The sequence below is a fragment of the Ammospiza nelsoni genome, chromosome 10 (assembly GCF_027579445.1).
Source record: "Ammospiza nelsoni isolate bAmmNel1 chromosome 10, bAmmNel1.pri, whole genome shotgun sequence".
In the NCBI taxonomy this organism is placed as follows: domain Eukaryota; kingdom Metazoa; phylum Chordata; class Aves; order Passeriformes; family Passerellidae; genus Ammospiza; species Ammospiza nelsoni.
The window spans coordinates 12576164-12596473 of record NC_080642.1 but is presented as its reverse complement, the minus strand read 5'-3'; the positions used below and the strand labels follow the sequence as shown (position 1 = coordinate 12596473).

At 37.0% G+C, this 20310-nt stretch overlaps 1 protein-coding gene across 14 annotated transcripts in view; it reads right to left on the bottom strand.

The window, feature by feature from the left end:
• The window catches only part of DLG1 (discs large MAGUK scaffold protein 1), a 140573-nt gene that overhangs the window by 49449 nt on the left and 70814 nt on the right, over positions 1-20310 (bottom strand). For 8 of the 14 annotated variants that reach the window (XM_059478846.1, XM_059478847.1, XM_059478849.1 and 5 more), the window contains 2 exons: positions 5039-5131; positions 1644-1697 (listed from right to left, as the gene is read on the bottom strand). In XM_059478846.1, the coding sequence (XP_059334829.1) occupies positions 1644-1697; positions 5039-5131 (147 nt within the window). The remainder of the gene's footprint in view (positions 1-1643; positions 1698-5038; positions 5132-20310) is intronic. The other 6 variants (XM_059478851.1, XM_059478852.1, XM_059478857.1 and 3 more) reach the window with 1 other exon arrangement.

Here is a 20310-nt window from a genome sequence, read left to right as displayed (position 1 = left end):
TCTTTCCTCCACAGTTACCTACAGCAGCTACAGACAACTCCATATTCCTAGCCTTTTAGGATGAAATATTAAACAAGGTACAATATAGCATTTATACTATTACTTTACAAAGGACCTTGCCTACCCTTAAGATACAGAATATCTGGAAAGACTTCTCTAGTTGTAACACACTAAAAATAAAAAATATATATAGAAGAAAGCATTTTAAAATCTGACCATTTCCTAGTAGAGACTTTAAAAAGGGAATTTAATTCACCCCAAATAAAATTAAGATCAAGCTACTTCCTTCCTCCTATGTTTATTGAACATATTTAAATGCTCCAAAAGCTGGCAATGCCATGACTTCCACAGGCTGTCTAATATCAAGCTCTTTTATCTCTCACTCCCTAATTATATTCCCCTGACAACAGAAACCATATCCATTCCACACATAACAGATTATCATCTTTGCAAAGTACCTCAAAAATGATTATGTCCTTAGCAGTTTGTTCAGTGGAAAAGATACAGTGGTTTTAACACATGATATTTCTCTATTAAAAAGGGATGAGGTCCTGACCTTCTGAATCCATGAAACTGGATCTATTGCTACACCAACACAAAAGAAGCCACTGTGATCAAGAAGTTTTGATGGTAGCTTAGTCCTTGAGCTATTATCTACAGGAATGACAACATGTGCTAACTGAAGCAGTCAGCCAGCATTACACTACCTGCAAAAGGGTCATGATGATTGATCAGTGTGCAGTGCTCTTTTCTTTTCTTTTTTATTAAATAAATAACAAGGATGATTAATCATTTCCCTATTCATTGCCATTACACAAAACAAAGCGGATCCTAATATATTTAAGCAGTCTCTTATTTCCATGTACAAAGGTCTTTAATCCAATTTAAAATATCTTCTACATAAACAGGAGTAAACAAAAACCTCCATCATTTTATCTTCTCCTTTAGCTTAGTTCTATACTCTCTCTTTTTCTGAAAAATTACCTTTGAATTTATTCATCTAACAAACCAAACATTAGCAGAGACAGGAGCAAGAATATATCACATGATAAAAATCACTGACCCAGCCTATCTTTTCCAAGTTTTAAAGGGATCTCACACCCACTAAGCTAAGCTTTATTTCCAGGGCCTTCCCCTAGATAGAAGACTTCATAAGTAAATGTTGTAATTATGCCTGACAAATGAACAGCTCAGCCTCCACATAACTACACTTATTACCTTAATATTTCAAACAGAACCAACTCATTTTTATGAATATTTATAGCACTAAAACCTTAAGTATAGCCACTGCATGAAGAAATGTTTTTATGAGAAGTGCAACAGAAATGGCACATTAAATATTAAAGTATCTGCCTGCACAGTTGAAGAAACAGATTGTTCTCTGAACACTGAACCTCTGGGATCTCAGTTGTGTTTTGCACTGCCATACACTGAAACACAGAAAAATTCCCACCTGAAATCTGCAACATTTTTTTTTCATGAAACAGCTATTTAAGGAGTTTAAATAACCATCATGAGAGCTGACAAAATCAAGCACGATCAGAGAGATAAAATAGGTCTTTTTAAACAGCAACAACAAGTGTACCCAACTACATTCATAAAACATGATTTAAAGTTAGAATTGAAAGCAAGTGTAGACTTACATATGTTGAAGTCTCCAAAGAATCTGTATTCACCAGCACTGGAGGGGGATTTGCCTTTAAAAATGAAACATAAAAAAAATGAACAGCATAAGAAAATGCACTATTGATAATTTTACAGCATTTAACTTGCTGCCTTTCTCAAAGTTCTGTTAAAAGGCAGCCTGACCTTGAGAATCTCAAAACTGACCTTCTAAAACACTTGTTACTATCCTGGACAAATTGCTTCCCTGACATAAGCCCACACCGTTAGGGAAGTCTGAGATCATAGTTAATATCTAAGTTCTGACATTTATTACCTTGTTTTTCAAAAGAAAACCTGAGTCATGCTACCATTTGACATGATGCCAGTTGCCCCAGCACTTGAGGTATGATATGCAGAGGTTGTTTTACCACTCAGTATCTCAAAACCAATTTTCAGTGGATTCGATTTCCCTTTCTTCCCATCAGGAGCAGTGAACCACCCCCTTCAAAAACTGCTAAATGAAAACCTGCAGAAATGCAACTTAAGCAAGAAAGGACCTACAGAACTGACTTGCAAAAGCAAACCCACAGCAGGCATTCATTTACCCCACAGCACCACAGGCTTCCATCAGAAAATTGTTAAGGATTAACAAGCATTAGCAGCCAGAGATTATTGCCACAGAAAGCTGAAATAATATTAGCATTTTTACAAGCCAGGAACCAGTAGAGTAAGTTTACAGTTTTGGTCTCATACACTGAGAATTTTTCTGTGAAAAATGTGGTTTCAACAAAAAGAAAATCCAGAGGATCTGATGGCATTTTTCTGAAATGTTTCCAAATAAACAGATTTCCCAATTATCCATCAACTATCTGCCTTTAAAATAGGCAGCATCTAGCCTGCTCTAGGAACGTCAGCCAAACAAACAAACAGTGTCCAGATATATTCCAGACTCCAAATACTGTTAATTATTAAGTTCAGTGGCACTAAACAAAGTTAATCTCCTTACTGCTTTAATGAATCTGAGGGGGTTTTTATTATGTATAAAAATACATTATCTTTAAAATTATGACATTCGTTTTTTTAATCTCCTGGGGGTGTGTGTGTGCATGTAAATAAATTTAGGGATAGTTTAATAGGCTGCAAAAGAAGCCAGCATTAAACTCATGCAAAGGTAAAGTTAAGACCTGCAAAAACATGACAATTGCATTAACTTATTTGTATTCTGCATTTTTGTTTCATTACTATGACAGCAACACACTTCTGAAGAATTTATGATTTTTAAAAGCTCCTAAACCTAGGAAGTGATGACTCAGAAGTGCCTTTGAAAAGGCTGAGATGAATAATCTCCCATCATTAGACAGGAGCCATCAATCTGCTATCAAGTGTCACAAATTAAGCCTGTGTGATTTAATAAGTACTAAAATCAGGTGGGACTTATACACGTTAACAAAGCAGACAATTAAAAGTAAGAGGAAACAAAAAGGATGACACATATGACTGTCAATATGCAATCAAAAGCCTTTCTCACCCAGCAGTTCTCTCAATAGAAGCATTGCCACATTTCATGCAGTAAAGACATTAAGCACTAGTTATTAATGTCACAATAAAAATCTCTGTCAAAACAACACTATCCTTCACAACCATTTTTTGCCACTAAGTTAAATTTCCTTTTCTGCTTCTTATTCAAGTGCAGGTAGGTTCTATTAAAATAGGAGTAAATTAAAATTAAGATCCTGTACTAAAAATCCCAACCTATTATTCATTACTATAATTTATTGTTAAGGTTACAATAAATATAACCATATGTTTTAATAAAAACATATGTTTTTATGGTTTTACTCAGAAGAAAGCAAGGTTGAACTGCTCAGTCATGTTCTTTTCACTCCATTTTGGAATGTATTTTTATTTAATATTAGGATTCTGTAACATCCAATTATATTCAACATATACAGTGCCAGTGAAAGCTGGTTCCCCATGATTTTTATTTTTGAGGCAGACAAGTGTTCTTATTTTCATATTCAAAAAAAAAAAACACAACTAAAAGCAAAGTTGCTGTTAGTAGGTGAGCTTTGGTAAACAGTATGTTTGATATACAAATCAGCTAACCAATGTAAAACCCCTTCTGTAAGTTAAGTGATTGTTCCTAACACTCCTATATTTATCAAGCAGCAGCCATTTACCAAATTTACCATCTTTTTCAATGATGAATGAAAAAAGCTTTGCCAGGCTTTCCAAAGGTACTATCTGGACATGGTTGCACTGGCCTGTCAAATCTTGATGTGGACAGAATCCCCCTATTAGAAGGGAGTATTTCTAAAACTAATCAAATTTCTGGTCTTCCTGGTGGAAGAAGTACAGGTGAGAGATTCAAATAAACACACATCTACTGGAAATTGCACTATAAAACAGGCAACTGCAAAAAGTTTTGCTAATTATAGATTATGCTAAAAATAAAAACTCAGCAAAGACAAAGATTACCACCTGTTGCAAGGTTAGTCAAGTAGCCCGAAAGTAAAAATTAAGAAAAAAAAATACTGACTTCCATACTACAAAAATTTTCAAGTAATATTCTGGATAGCTTAATTTCCTTTTAAAGTTAATAAACATCTGTCATCAAACAATCCCAAAAATTAATCCATCTTTTCAGATGGGGTGGACTCATCATTTCAGATTTCTGCACTGTAAGTTACAGTAAAGTTACAAAAAACCAGAATGACAATCTATTAGCAGAAATGTAACTGCTGGCTATCTGGGTTGTTGCATGGCTTGCCATGCTGTGGTCACATATTCCAAATTACATGGGAAATAGCAACATTAACTCATGTTACTGCCCTCACTTTTCTTGGGTTTGGTTTCTGTTTTGGGGGCTGTTTGAACATTATGGGACCTAAAAGACGAAGGCTCAGAAGGGAAACATTTTTCGAATCAAATATGTTAGGAATGGCGAGGTAAAATATCTCTTTTGTATTCTAAATGTCCCCCAAAACAGTAATACCAATAAATGGGTGCAGAGCATAAGAAACATCATGCAAGTGCAACCAAAGAAAGACATGTATGAAGTATTCAGAGGAGATGAGAAAACATTTTCTTTAGAAACAAATCAAGCAATAATGCCTTAGTACAGATGCAATGGCCATGAAGTTACTATATGAACACAAAATATCCCACTGGTCCTTTCCATTCTTGTGGTTATTTTTTCTTTAGTTTTATCACAACTAACTAGTCACTTCTATATGAAAATATAAATATTTTAATGTACAAAAAGCTGTCATAAAATGAACAAAAATTAGAGTGAAATTCTAGGTATTTAACAGTTCACCTCAAAACTGAGTGCGGAGTAGCAAAAGGTATTTCAGCAAAGCAACAAAACAAATTAAAAAATAAAAGTTGAACACGTTTAATAAAACAAAACAAAACAAAACAGAATAAAAACCTGTGGTATGGTGGATGGGATGGTCTCAGCAGGGACTGGTGGGACAGGGATCACAGGGACAATGGGAGAAGAGGAAGGAACAGCTTCTGTGGGCTAAAAATCACCAACAAAATGTCAAAAATAAGGAAAACTAGAAAAACAGTTTCAAACAAACAAGACTCAAATGTAACAGCATAAACAACTATGAACTAGCACATACATGGATTTGGAGCCTAACTGCAATGCAGAACAGCCCCTATGAACCACACTGCTCATGGCACACATTCCCAGCCCTGCACTGATGGTGAGGAACCACAGTAGCTGGACATGCCCAGGTGGGTCACATCACACACCAAGGCACTCTCCCTGCAGCACTGAGACTTCGGGGTCCAACACAAAACCTGCTCAGGTCAATGAACAGACTCAGGCTTTCTGTGGGCTGGTTTCACAACAGAATCCCCTCACCAATATACAACAGAGTGCAAAAGCAGGGAAATGGGCTGAAATTAATAGCACTCAACAAAGCTAATATTCCTCTTTGATAAAGAAGAAAAATCAGAAGTACTTTATGGTTTCTAAACTTAGCAAAAATCAAAGAAACCCTTTTAGCCAAAAGGGTGGAAGGTGCTAAAACAGCTTCAATTTCTCTCTCACAGATCTTCACAGAGTTACCAAACATCTGCAGACTAGGACAATTTTGGTCTTAAGAATCTTCATTAAAATAATAACCAGGGAACCTAGTGACAATTAAGCTGCAAAGGAGTAAGATTCCAAACAGCATTTTGAGCAAAACATTGACTCAAATGTCTTTGAGATGTTCACATACTGGTTGTCAACAAGCTGTCAGCAACACAAACTGCTGGCAACTATCATCAACATTACAAGCTGAACAGCAGATCAAAGCTCTTGCAATTTAGATGTTCCAAGACGTTCTTGTGATCATTAAAAATAATGAAGCATAATGACAAAAGAAAATACTAAATCCCAAAAGTGAACAAAAACCCCAGAACATAAAGAGTATTAAACATTTTAAAAGTTTGAGATGCCTTAAAATACAAAGCAGCATACATCAACAGCAGCCAGCAAATTAAACAGTAATGGCAAATAATGCTAATTGCATTAAGAATCCAAGAACAGCAACACATATTAAATGTACATATGGTATTTCTACAGGGTTTTTTCAGCTCAAAGTCAATCCTTCCAAAATGAAAGCTGCTGAAAAACATTGCAATTACTGAAAGATGCAAGAACAAAATATGTTTGGTATCTTGAGAGTTAATCCTAATGTCATTAAAGCATTCTTACATCTAAAGACTAAAGGACAATATTTCAAGTGCTTAAAAAGAGGAAGGTAGGGGAGAATCTAAATTGATCTGGAAAAATATTAATATGCCTTTTGCAAAGGATGCAGGAAATGCTCAGTGCAATAAACCTGTGTCTCCTGAAAGAACAACCCAGGCTTCAGATGACAAATCAAAGTAAACAGCTCAAGCACCAATTTGGCCCTACCCATACAAAATATGAGACACCCCTTTAAGTCTGCCTTGTTCCAAAGTAAGTAGTTTTTTGTGTTTAACCCACAGCAAGTCCTTCAGTGAGGAAATACCAACTAATATGTAGGTATATCACAGCACCATACACATCCTCAAGGAGACCAACTAACCAAACAAATTCTGTAAAATTCAGCAAATTCTGTTCTTAGGAAACAACAAAAAGATACACTTTGGAGAGCAAAAATCAAGTCAACTAAACTTTCAAGAAATTACTGTAAACCCCCTTATTGTATAAAGTACAGCAACCTTCACTAGAAAACATGAGAACAAGTATTCCTTTGCCAATCTGATTTCAATAATTACTACTTTGATTTCTAGCAATAAAATATAAAAGAAAAATTGGTAAGAAAGTCATTAGACACGGCAGGGCTAAAACTACAGAAAGAAAAGAATGCAACATACTTCCAACAGTTTGCACAAAAACGCACATCTCCAAACACACACTGCAACACCTACCTTCCCTACAGAGCAATTGGAGCAGGAGCCATCAGACACCCAACCACTAGCAGCTTTTACTTTTGCTGTGCTTTTTGTAGGGCTCTTTTTTACACTGTCCCGCAGGTTTGTGAATTTCCCTCTGTGTTTGGCAGCCGCTGGCAGCGTGCAGGAGCTGAAAGGCGCGCGAGCGGCCGGTGCCCGCGGCGCGTGCCGCAGCAGCTGCCGTGGCTGCACAGGAGCAGCTTCGTGTATCTCCAGTCTCGGGCTCCTCACTGCATCAGAGCGCTTGAGCGTTCCCATCTCAACACCATGAGCACTCATCAAAGTCACAACACTGAGAGTCCTTTTTGATTAAAAAAAAAAAAAACAACCAAAAAAACCCCAAAAAACCAACCCAAATGGAAAAAAAACAAACTGCCAAATACCCAACCAAAAACACCCAGCCAAACTATGAAGGGAAAATAAATGAAAATATTTCTGCCTGAGGAAGTTAAAAATATGTTTGCTGGATTATGGTCGTACGAAGAAGCCCTACATGCTCTGCATTAGCTAGGTCTGCATGTTGTGTGCTCTCTCACTCTATTTAAAGAGCACCATTGAACCACCACACACCAGTCAATTTGCTGGCCACAAATAATCAATGCAATGCACAAAATATTGAATAGAAGGCAAAAGTCATCTGACTATTATAAAGAAGCTCCAAAGGTTATTTCTCCCAAAACCTTCTACAATCCCTTAATTTTTCTCCATTTTACCACCTCAAAACTTTTCCAAGGCTTACATCCACAAAGTTTTTAATCCTTCTGCTGTTCTGAATGCTTCTTGGGGCAGAAAATTAATGAATTTACAAGCAGTTGATGATGGAAAGTATATGAATTGTGAGTGGGCAGATACATTGTACAAGATTTCAACATTAAAATGTCAAAGAAAATAAATTTTTAATACCATCATAATAACAAGAATTACTTTGTGTTAACAATTTCAAGAGTTGTATTTCCTTGAAATGCAGCAGCACCACGAAACCACAACATTCAGGCACACACTGTTTAATTTTTTTTTAATTTAAGATATTTAAATGAACATTTAAATGAATATTTAAATGAGGTTTTTATTATTCATTCAATTTTTAATGCTAAGGATGCATGATCTCTATACTACATTTTTATTCCAATATTCAAAATAAAAAAAGCTCCAAAATTAATCCTTCCCCCATTCCCCCAAAAAGCACAAAAAGAGAAAACAGCTTGATTTAGTCACATTGTTGAATATTTAACTTTACCAGCCTATTTTAAATTTTATAAAAGGGGAAGGGTCAAAGGTCATTCCCCAGCATCTATATGAAAATTGGCAGCTAAATACACCTATATTCCCAGCCTTACACAGGAAAGAAGTGGGGTCAAATCAATGGCCACAGTGTTCTCAGCAGGTACCCACAGCCAGCACTGGCACAGCGTGCAGCACCTGCTCTTGCCCAGTGGGTCTGTTCTAGGAACATGCTGTGGATCTGAATTTCTGGTGCTGGGTATGATGAGAATGAAGGATACCAGCCCACAGGAAACAACTTGATTAGGTCAGCTGTACTGTATTTAGCTAACATGCAGAGGTTTCATCAGTTCACAGCATTAGAACATGGTTATTCTCCATCTCACATTATACCTTCCTACAGCAATTGTGACTATTTAAATTATGAGACAGCAGAATTTTTACATGCAGAATAAAGGAAGATATATACAGACCTAAGTAAAAGCATTTCCAGTTATTTATAGCAGGAATATTAAGAGATAAATAGGTACTGACAGATGCTCCTCTAATCACCAAGAGTTGCCATGTCTCATCTTCTATCCAGAAGGGATGCAATCAAGAGCTGCCGAACGTTTCATTACTGCAATATTCATAACGCAGAGACAGAAATGTTCCTGGCCAGTGACAGGAAACCAGAAATGTCTTGGCCATACCAACATTCGCAGACTTGTGCAGGCACACAGCAGGAATGTCATTGGCCTGTGAAGCATTCAGGAGCTGGAGGACTGGGTTCCCCTAGTACATGTGAGCTCAGGCACACACAGGTTGCTCTGTTCCAGAAAGCCTGGGAGCCTGTGGGGTTTGAAATTGAAGGGCAAAGGCAGAGATGAAGATAAGCATGTTGTGAATGTGCATGAGGGTAAATAGTTCAAAACCAGCACATAATAAGTTTTTCTCCTTTGAGAAATGTCCACGGGTGCATTAATACTGAGCAGCTCTGAGGCACACTCGTCAGCCTGCAGGGATTACTGAGATGGAGCTGCCCTGTGTTGAAGGCCCTGTATCAGAATCCTCTTTGGCAAGAGCCTGCTAAATGGCAGATTTTGGAGACCACAAACATTTATTTTCCAGAGACATTCAAGAATGCTTGAGGTTTAGCAGGATGCATTTCTACCATCCATTTTACTTCCATATCAGTACCCAGCATGACATTGCCTAATTACTATTAGACAATATTCATGTCTATTACATTAAAATGCATTAAAGAAGGAGAAGAGAGGCTTGGGGTATAAGGCTTTTGTCTTGCATACATAATAAATCCCAAAATATGTGATGTTCCAGATTCAAAAGGAATGTTTTATTCCTGGAGACATCAACTTTGTTGAAAACACATAGACCAAGTAGTGTGTTGACTAAAACGAAAATAAATTAGCGTTTAAGAGTGCTAAGAAAATTGAGGGCAAGGGGAAGAGATGCTGAATATCACACTCTTGTAAATTCAGCTGTCTGGCTTCCTACATTCTCCTCCAAGCAGGAAAGGGGAAGACAATACAAAAGATGAGGCAAAGGAATTCACATATCTGCTGTGTGCTTTCAGTCCTTTTGATTTCAGTGGCAAAAGAAGGAACATTATGCAGCAGAAAACTGCTAAGAGCATAATTTTTTTTCTGGCAGTCATCATGCCTTTGGTCCCTGAGGTGATATCAGTAAGATAACAACAATTAAAAGAAAACAAAACCTTGAAGGCAATTGTTGTTCCGAAAGCAACAGCCCAAGCACTAAAACACAGTCAAGGAACAAGAGGTACAGGCAAAATACCTCATCCATGCTGCATAGTGTGCCTTGAGACTCTTCAGTGAAAAAGCCCAGGCTGCATTGAAATTTCAGTGGTAGAAATGCCAGTATACAAAGTGACTACAGCATAATCAAAGTGTAGTAATGCTTATATAGAACAACCATGGTATAAACAAAATGAAAACATAATGAAAAAAGAACACAAAAAAAGGAAGAGAAGACAAGAAGAATGTTATTAAAAGAGATTAATCAGATATTTGAGGGACATGGGGATCAGTCTGCCCAATTATATTCACATGTGAGGTAAAGGCAGAGCCTGCCTTGGAGTCACACTGGTAGAATATAAAAACTCTTGCTGATGCCTTGGAAGGCTACCTGGGACAGAGGCTAGATAGTGTTAAAGGAATAAAGCAGATACTTATTAAAAGGCCTTCAAAGGCTACACCTTGGGCAATACCAGAGCCTGGCTGAGGCCACACCCAAGATGGACGAGGGTCATGAGTTTTCACACTTTTATAAGTTTTGGTCCATTTCCATACTGGGGTTGATTGTCCCATTACAGCTTTACGTTATGCAGTCCCATCCTCCCAGACTCCTCTCCTCATCTCTCTGTTCATACTTCTTGGGCCTGAAGCTGTAACAGTGTCCTTGGTTCTCAGGCTGGGAAAGGATTGTTTTGTCTGACTAAACTGTGAAGAGAACTTGCTAATACTTTATATGAAGTTCAGAGTTATACACTAATGCAGTACAAGACTGAAAAATATGAAAGCTACAACTTAGACATCATTGCAAAGCAGTGGGGACACATCACAAGCCAAAGCCAGAAAATGCAGTTGTGTAACTGAAGCTGCACAGGTTTGGCAGATCACCTCTGACTGCAGAAAGCAAATGTTCTCCACTGACTGCTTTAATTACTAGCATGAGCTGCTCTACTCTAATATCAAGTGCTAAGTGATTTTTCATAACCAGAGAGGGTTCAGGATCAGGTTGTGCTTTCATATTAAATACCAACTCTGAACAATTTGTTGCTAACACAAAGCTGAATCATCAATATTTTATTCTTTAAATTACCGCATCAAATATACAGTGCACACTTTGCAGCAATCTGTTAAAGTACCAGCAATCTTCTCTAAGTAGCTTTTCTTCAAGAATCATTTTCTTTCCATGTTCTCTACCACCCACTCAACAGCTGAGTAACAACAATACTCATAGAAAGGGAAAATAGTACTAATATTTCACCAGCAATGTCTTCTGCAAAGGTCTTTTTTAAAGCTTTAATGACCAACTTTCATGACTTCAAAAAGCAATTCTAATAGCCAGAAGAATACTCTAAAAATAATTTTGTACTTCACCCTTCCCACTGCCTTCAAGCAGATACTCCAAAATCAGTAACTTCTGTTAATGTGACTTGACTGATGAAAACAATTCCATATTCATCATCTCTTCTTGAAAGTAGGAAATAAAATATCTTCCAAAGCGCACAAAAACTCAAAAGTGGTAAGAAACAATATTGATCCAATACCCAGTGGCAAAGCTGACTTTAAAAAGCATAGATTCTTTCTAGAGATATATAGGTTAAGGTCTGCCAGTGCAGTTTTGTATCTTTTCTCTGAACTACAACCTAGAATGCCACAGGACATGTCACTAGTGAAGTGTGCTATTTTCAGAACTTTGCATCCATCTTCCTCAAAATCACAAAAGTCAATACTCATCTCAAAATACCTTCAGGGATTTATAGACTGTTTCATGGAGTCCGACAGTGACAAGAACAGAGCACAACTGCCACTCATCCTCATTCCCAATCCATGCTATCCAAGTGTGCTGCCCAGAGGATCTAACTGAACACACAATTAGCACTAAATTCATGCACCACCTCTGCTCCATTCCTCCCTAAATCAGTGCCAGCCTGTGGCCTTGGCAGGTCCTTACTGCCATTATGTCAGTGACTTGTGCTGTTAAGCTATAAATTTGAGGACATGCATATTTTTCCTGAGTGTATTTCTGCACTACTTTGAACAAAATGTAGCTTCAAGAGCATTTGAAAATGAAACACAACACAAGTACTTTCCTACAGGCCCAGCTTTGGAGTTCCAAAGAAATCAAATCAAAATTACCAAGTTTCACAAGAACTAAAATCATGTAGAACTATCTGAACATGAGCAATTATGTTTCAAGTCAGGTATTGAAGAATGTAGCTGAATTTTGAGAACTGCACAGACCTAACTCAGGCCAGGCAGGAGTCCTGTCATTGTTGATAAGCCAGTCTAGAGAGCAAAATGTGCTGAATTCACAGAATGGGAAGCAGAACTGCCAAACAGGACACTATCATTAACAGAAGAAGAATTCACTGTTACCTGACCAGGGAAATTATAAGTTTAATCAGGATGGCACCAACCCATGGGTGGTTAGGATTAAGCCTTCCCAACATTCTGCACTGATGCAATCATAACTTTGGGTTTCTGATTTGTGTTACTGACTCCTGCCCCTTTCAGGGGCTCTTGTTGTGCCTTGCCATGACAGAGCAAAGACTGATTACCATGGTGTCCCAAGGATGAAGGAATAAAACCCTAGACCTCCACCTGGATGATATCCAGGTCTCTCCAAAGAGAGTTTGGACAGAAAGCACAGCAACAAAGTAGCTGAGTCTGAAGCCTGTCAGGGTCTGCCTACATGAGGAGGGGTAAGTTAGTACACAATGGTTTAACAATAAGATTTTGAGGACAGGTAAGCTCACCTTGGAGCTGTAAATTCAGTTCAAGTACTATAATGAAAATATGAAAAGTTTTTGGATCCCCAAAAGGAAAAGACATACCCACCCAGACCTGGCGGATTAAAAGGTCTAGTCTGAATGCCTGCGATGTTACCTTGGCTCTCACCTTTTTCAGAGTGAACCACCGCTCTTGAAAATCTTATCTCTGTCAGCAGACTATTTTAAAGACTCACCATTAGCATGCTAGATATTCTAAACTGTAGGGGTTATCTGGTTGCTTGATTTTGTGTTGTTGGGTTTTTTTTAACTCAGTCAACAAATTGATTCTCTAACCTAGTTTCCTCCTCAAACCCCACAGCATTTTGCAATGAACTCAAATGAACTTAAAACTCTGAACTAAAAATATAAATAAATAGCTTTGAAGGGGGAAAACAAAGACAGCAGAATATCAATAAAATCGCAGATGGTGAGGATGACCTGAACTGATTTGAAGACAAACACAGTGTGTATTTACTCTTTCAATTCTTCACTGCAATCTTTATCTACAAAAACAGCCTAGTGAGGAGCAATGTGCACCGTGGTTACCCAAGCCAAAATAAAGCAGCAGGGACAGACAGACTCTTACCTGCTGAGGCAGACTGTAGCTAAACTAGAGTTTTGTGTATGAGACAAATGAACAACCACAAGGCAGAAATTGGCAACCTGGACCTACAAAACTATCACCAATGCTACCACACAGTATCTTATGGATGTTCAATGAGTAAAACTTTCAGGTGCTAAGAATCTCATGCAAATACAAACAGTCTCAATAGAACAAAAGTTTGAGTAACCAACCTGTTCTCTCTCTGTTAAGATCAAAAACTGGACTCTTGAAGCCTTGCCTTTTTATGTGAAGTATTCAGAAAGACCTTGCTCAAATTAATTTGTCCTGTCACATCTCTCAGGGACTGAGTTTAATCTCAGTCATATTCCAGATCCATAACATTAAAAATGTACACAAAGTCAATATTAGCTTTAGTAAAACTAACTTCTACCTTTTGTTTATCAAATACTCAGCAAAAGTCCAATACTGAACCCTTTGCAGCAGGTCAGTCATCTGTATTCATGAAGCATCTCAATACTCTCAGCTCAAAGCAGAATTGCAAGGCTCCTCATTAAATTCATAAGTGCTATTGAGAATGAATTTAATGCATTTAATTTGCAACTTAAAGCAAGGCCTAGAAAGCTCCTTTTAAATAACATCAGCCTTAAGAATAATAGCTTTCATTATAATGCTAATGCATCCACAAAGAAGCCCAAGCAGGGTTTTAGCATCAAAAAGAGCCAAGACAAAGAAAAAACATATTCTAAGACTTTATTATAGAAAGATAATAGCAGTTCTCAGGTGTCAATATTTTAGTTTTTGATATTCACAGTAGAAATGGTATGCTGTGCTAAGAAACTGAGAGGTGGTAAACTGTTCACTCCTAGGAACATTATTAAATCAAAATACAATGTCAAAGGTTGGGTACTGTTTACATGTTTCTCAGAACACATAATTTGCAATCATTTTTCAATTATTCAGGAAATAAGTAAACCTAGACAGAATGCCCATTCTCTTATTTCTAGTTAATTTAAGTATCAAAGCAGTCCTATACCTATCTAGCTCTGATACTGAAAAGTGATCTCACTCAATACTAGAAACATGTCAATTACCTGTCAAACTATCTCACTACTCTTCTCCAAAAGTTAACAAAACTTAATTAATTGGATTTTTTTAAATTGAGTAAATCTTCAAGAACCATTATTCATAACATATGAAAACTTTGCATGTGAATGTCGTCTTAAGTAAAGTACAATCAGGATAAGAAACATTCAGGTTCACTTACTTAGAACACCCCACTGCCCTCAAAGTACTTGAGGGGCAGTCTGAAAAGGAATAGTGAAGTGATCTGAAGCAAGTCAGTGAATCAGAGCTAGTTTCCCATTTTAAGATAAGTATTTTTTTTTGAAAACTGTATTAATCTGTGAACAATCTATTATCTAAAAATATTTTTAGAATAGATGTATTTGCCCTAGAACACTAAGCATGAGCAGAACAGAATTTACCTCACATTAATGAACAGCAAACAGAAAACCACACCAGGAGAGTCATCTATAACAACCCATTAATTGAAATTCATTAGCTTTTAGGACATAAATATCAATTTAAAAAGGGAAACTAATTACTTGATTTACATTCAAACTGGCTTTACACTAAAGCCACACCTTCATTTACAAAAGGCTTTGCACATATCAGTGGCAGAATTGTATCTTGACACATGCTGAATTTTTCACAAACATGCACTGCAATGTTCACTCCAGCCCTGATGGCTTCTTATTGCTACCCACAGCTGCCAGCTCTGCTCCTCAGCTGGTTTCACCCATTCCTACACCATGGAGACCCTGCAAGCTGGGATGGCAAACTCAGCCTTTTGTGCTCATATCAAACTGACCAAAACATCCATTTTGCATGGCACTTCTTTCACTTATTTACCCTGCATAAAAGGAATATTAACTATACTGACCTGAAAAAAGTGGGGAACAATAAATATTGCAAGTAGAAGCTTAAGTTTCTCAGACTATCATAAAATACATGAAACAATGCAAGCGTTTCTTGAGTTATGACTTCACTTCCATTAAGTTTTGGACTAATTGTGACAGCATCCTAGCTTACACAATCATTTCTGTCTATATCATTTAGTTAAGGTAATTAAAGCACCTAATCTATAACACAGTTGAAATTTCAAACTCTTCATTACAAAAAAAGTCTGTAGAAAGCACTAAGACAAGGGGTTTGACTTCTGAATTTATGATTCAGAAAAAGCAAAACAGGATTAATCAGACCCTCAAGAGTCCCAACGATTGCAAGAAAATTCTGCAGTTTCCTTTTTTATAATATCTAATACCAACAACACTACACAACATATTTCTACTAATGTTTCAATTACTGAAAAAGCACTTAGTTTCCTGAATCCTCAGAACCAGAAGACACCAACCCTTGGCCACACTGTTATAACATTGGTGAAGCCATGAGATGAGTTTTGAGGTTCAGGCTGACTTTGACAAGTGATGCTCCAAAGTTTCCACTCCCAGGCCACCGTCCAAGCTGCTCCTTGCCAAGATGCTCTAACCTGCCCTAGTCCCTGTCTGCAACAGAACAGAAAAGACAAATCTGACTCTTCAATCCAAGGGAAGGCTATTTCCTAAAAAAATTACACTGAATTCTCTTTCCAACACTGTCTTGCATTTAAAAGAACTTTGAACAAGATGCAGAAGAACAGCTCCCATAATCCCAACTCTGCTCCCCTCCATTAGGCTACAAACAAGCAGAAGCTGCTCTTAGACTGTTGAATCCTTGCCACTAAAAGAATGCTGTCCAAGTTCATGAAAACTCATGGATTCAGCATTATGAAACACACAATTCACTTACAGCTCCTGGAATCCCTGTACTGGAATAGGCAGCAATCTCTGAAAGCTCTCAGAGGAAATATCACAGCTCTTGGCCTGGGTTTACACTCCTCCCCAGCCCTCTGCTCTGGCTGCTGCTGGAACCAGGGCACCAGCTTGACAGACATGCCAGCAGTTTTCTTCTGCAGTTTTTCTTTCCCAATAAGCAAAAAAGCAAGTAGAAAATTGTATTTTACAGTACATTCTACTTCATCTGGTTATGGTTTCTGAAGTAAAAGGACAAAAATTGATAAAAATTGAACACTGCAACAAAGGTAAAAATGAGTAAGTGAAGAAATAGGCTGAAACAAGAGAAAAATTAACACTGAAAACTATGAAAGAAGAAAGTGAACTAACAGATAGGCAAAAACAAATTAAGTGGTCATGCTATAAATATATAACTACTTACTTGCTTTGAATTTCAAGAACCAGAAAACAAAATGTATCTTTTTGTTCTGGTTTCTGAGGCTCAAAGCCAAATTAGCAATTGTCAATTAAATTTTTCAAGTCCTTCATTACTTGAATTTAAGTGACAGCAGTAATGTATAGTATAAAAATTAACACCAGACAAAACCCAACCTGCCAGCACTCCTGCCATTTCCCAACTGCACCAGAGCACAAGATGAACCATCTGTGGTTCCAAGATGGGCAGCATTGTATCTTGTATTGTACATAGGAAAAAAACTGTATAGCAAAAAAACACCAAGATTATTTCTAATTCAGAAATGCCTTAGGGCAGCAGCTGGGAATTCACCTGTTACTTGTAGCATTAATCACATTCTCTGAAACTATTAATTTAACCATTAGTCCTTTCCAGATACATTTCAGGATTAATTTCGACACTCTGATCATCTCATGACTGACACATAACTCAGGGGATGAATCTATCAGATTCCATTTCCTTATGAGACTTGGAGATTTCCAGCTCAGGTGATCATGATTGCTGAGTGACACCTAAAAGACAGAAACTGAGATTCCATTCCCTGCATTTAAGTTGCATTTTTACCAGGCTTCCAAACATCCTCTAGACATTTATTCTGATTCTTTTTTATTTCCTAGTGTAATTTATTCAGAAACATCAAATAGTACAGTGCAGTAGAGAGAGAGAGAAATTATTCTGATAGCTCCACACAACCAGTAAAAGTTGCTACCCTGGATGAGAGCAAAGGCCCAACTGGTCAAGAGTCTTACCAGCAGAAAAAACTGACAGATGGGCAAGGAGGAATTAGACATATGCCCAGTAATTTTCCAAGAAAACCATCTCAGAACCTGACAGTCAAGAGCTTCCTGAGCCACTCTCTGTAACAGCTCTGTGCCACCTGCTCTTTGCAAATCCATTTAACTCTGCTTTTAAGTAATTTTCTTTTTGAGCCTTCAAAAATAGCATTTTGTCCACAGTGTTTTGTGTCAGTGCCTTTCACAACTTCCGAAGAAATGTTACTGGACAGATTTAAAATTAGATATCAGTTCCAGAATTTCTAGCTGAGAATCCTCTTAACTTCATTTTCATTTTATGTCTTTAACATATTTCCCCTCATGCTTTTTCTTCTGGCTTATTTTAAGTTATCTATCCTTATAGATAACTAGATTATTCCTCTGGATGCTTTGTTATTCTTTTCCTTTTTACTTATGCTATATCCTTTCTAAGACAAGGAAAACAGAATCCCCCCAAAATTAGAATTATACCCCATGAATATACTCAAATCATGCTCTATGCTATTTGCTAGTACTTCTTTAATAATACCCAACACTTTATTTACCCTTTTCATTACTTCATGGTACCAAAGTGACATTCTCATACAATCATCAGTGATAACTCCAAAGTCTCTTTCTGGAATTGAAATACTTCATTTGTAGCCTATCATATCCCTTTTATCTCATGGCACCATTAATTTTAACAGACTTCGATGCAAGAACCATAGTTTTCAAAGACTTCTGTAATTATAAAAACATTCTGATGACATGTTCCCATGTAGATTTTGATCTATATGGTCTCTGTTTTCAAATATGTTTGGAAGATCTGCAAGTCCTTATTTTTTCATTACAAAAAGAAACTGACTTAAGAATACCTGTTTATCTCTCTACCTGTTAATTATTTTGTAATAATAGAGAATTTCCCGAAGTTCATACAATAAGGAAATCAGACTGCTTGGGTGCAGCCTAACAAAGTACAGCTTTGCTCCTTTTTAAAAGAGAATTATATGTGCCTCTTCAAAATTTTTGTTCTAATAACTAAGACAGTTTAAACAAAAGGGTCACACAGAACATAACAGACAATTCAGACAAATTAAATACAAAATTCATCAGAAATCCTGCATAAATGTCATCTCCTATTGATTATGTGTCCCTCTTAACACATTAATCTAAGTTCTCCCTCTTAACACATTAATCTAAGTTCTATTGGCACCTGAATCTAATTTTTCATACAGTAAAATGAGTAATAGGAAATATTCTGAGTTCAAAGCTGGGACTGCCCTAGCTAGTTTGCTACTTGGAGACAGGCATCAACTTTGGCATTCCACACTATCTGGGAACATGATTTTAGGTCTGTACTATCACCACCTTCATCAGCAGTATTCCATGGTCACTTTGCATAGCACTTAATTTAGCATCTAACTACAAGTGCTGCTCTGTAACGAGGCTTATGTGCTGCATGTCTAAAAAGCTTTTCTGTACACAGAATTCTGTACACAGAATTTTCCCTGCATTCATCTTTTTAAATTACAGATTTAAATGGGAAATTAAAAGCAGTAGCAAAGAAGTGCAATAAAAGGGGGATTTTAAAAAATATACAAATTGCTTTCAAGCAGTTTACAGCTTTCAAAGAGCACTTTAAAGCTATTATATTAGATGATGGATCAGAGATTGTGATGTATTTTGACATTCTCAAGTAGAAAATTTATTTGTCATTATACTTTTTACATAGGAAATACTAATTTATTACCCTGGTTTTTCAACTACAGCTACTAAGCTTCCAAAATGCTTATTATATTAGTACCAATCTTTAAAATCTTTAAAATTAAGTTTCCTATCTGACTTGGAATACAGATGCCTTTTTCTACTAAATAAACAAGCTTCTAGTTTCTGAAATCAATCCCCACATATTTATAGTCTGTGACCATATCATCTCCTGACTTTCCTTCAGATGAACTAAGCAGAGGTTCTTGAGTTTTCATTATAAAGCAGGTGCTCCTGAATATCATCTACAGTTATAGAACACTTTTCTGAACACTCCAATCACTTATCATGATTTCAGACTGATTACCCTACACACTACAGAGAGAATCCAGAGTTCCTTCTCTCTCCAATGGGAAAGCTGACTCCCTGCTCACCTGCTACATCACACTGGGTATTCAGATACAGTTAGTTACCTAAGGAAAACAAGTACTATTTACTTAGTAAAATAAATTTGCTTTGAAGTAGAACTGTACCCCAGCAGCACAAGCAATCTTTACTCCCCTCCCTACTTTGTTATGAAAGGCAAACATCACTACCTGGGAGCAATGGAGCACAGGCTCCTCAACTGACTTCTGCAGGCATCAGTCTTAGAGAAACAATTTTAAATAAGCAAATACACACACTGTGAGGCAGCCCTGATAAAGAGAATAGAAGACCAGAAGTCAGCAGACCCATCCAACACATTCCCATGGTACAGCAGTTTCCAGGAAGTACCACACAAAGCAGTGGGAAGAAAGCGAAGATTCCATCATCAATGAAAACCCTGCATTATACCTGCATCCCATAAAATGTCTGAAGTCCTATTTAGAAGACAGAGCTGCACAGATACTAGTCTCCAATAACAACAATAATATACTAACTTCCATACAGCTAAAAAATTGTTGGCAACTTACAAACCAACCCAAAACTTAAGCTGATTACAAGGACATGAAAAAAATTAATAAGCAATTCTATTTTACCAGTGTTCTGGTATACCTTAAACTATTTTGTCCTGACTTTGTCTTTTTTTTTTTTTTCCTATGAAAAGTATGCAAAAGGAGATCTGATTTTAAGGAAATAATTGCTTAAATGTATCGTTTCCAAAAAGACTGTTGCAAAGGACAAGAATATACAAAGGAAACACTTTAATA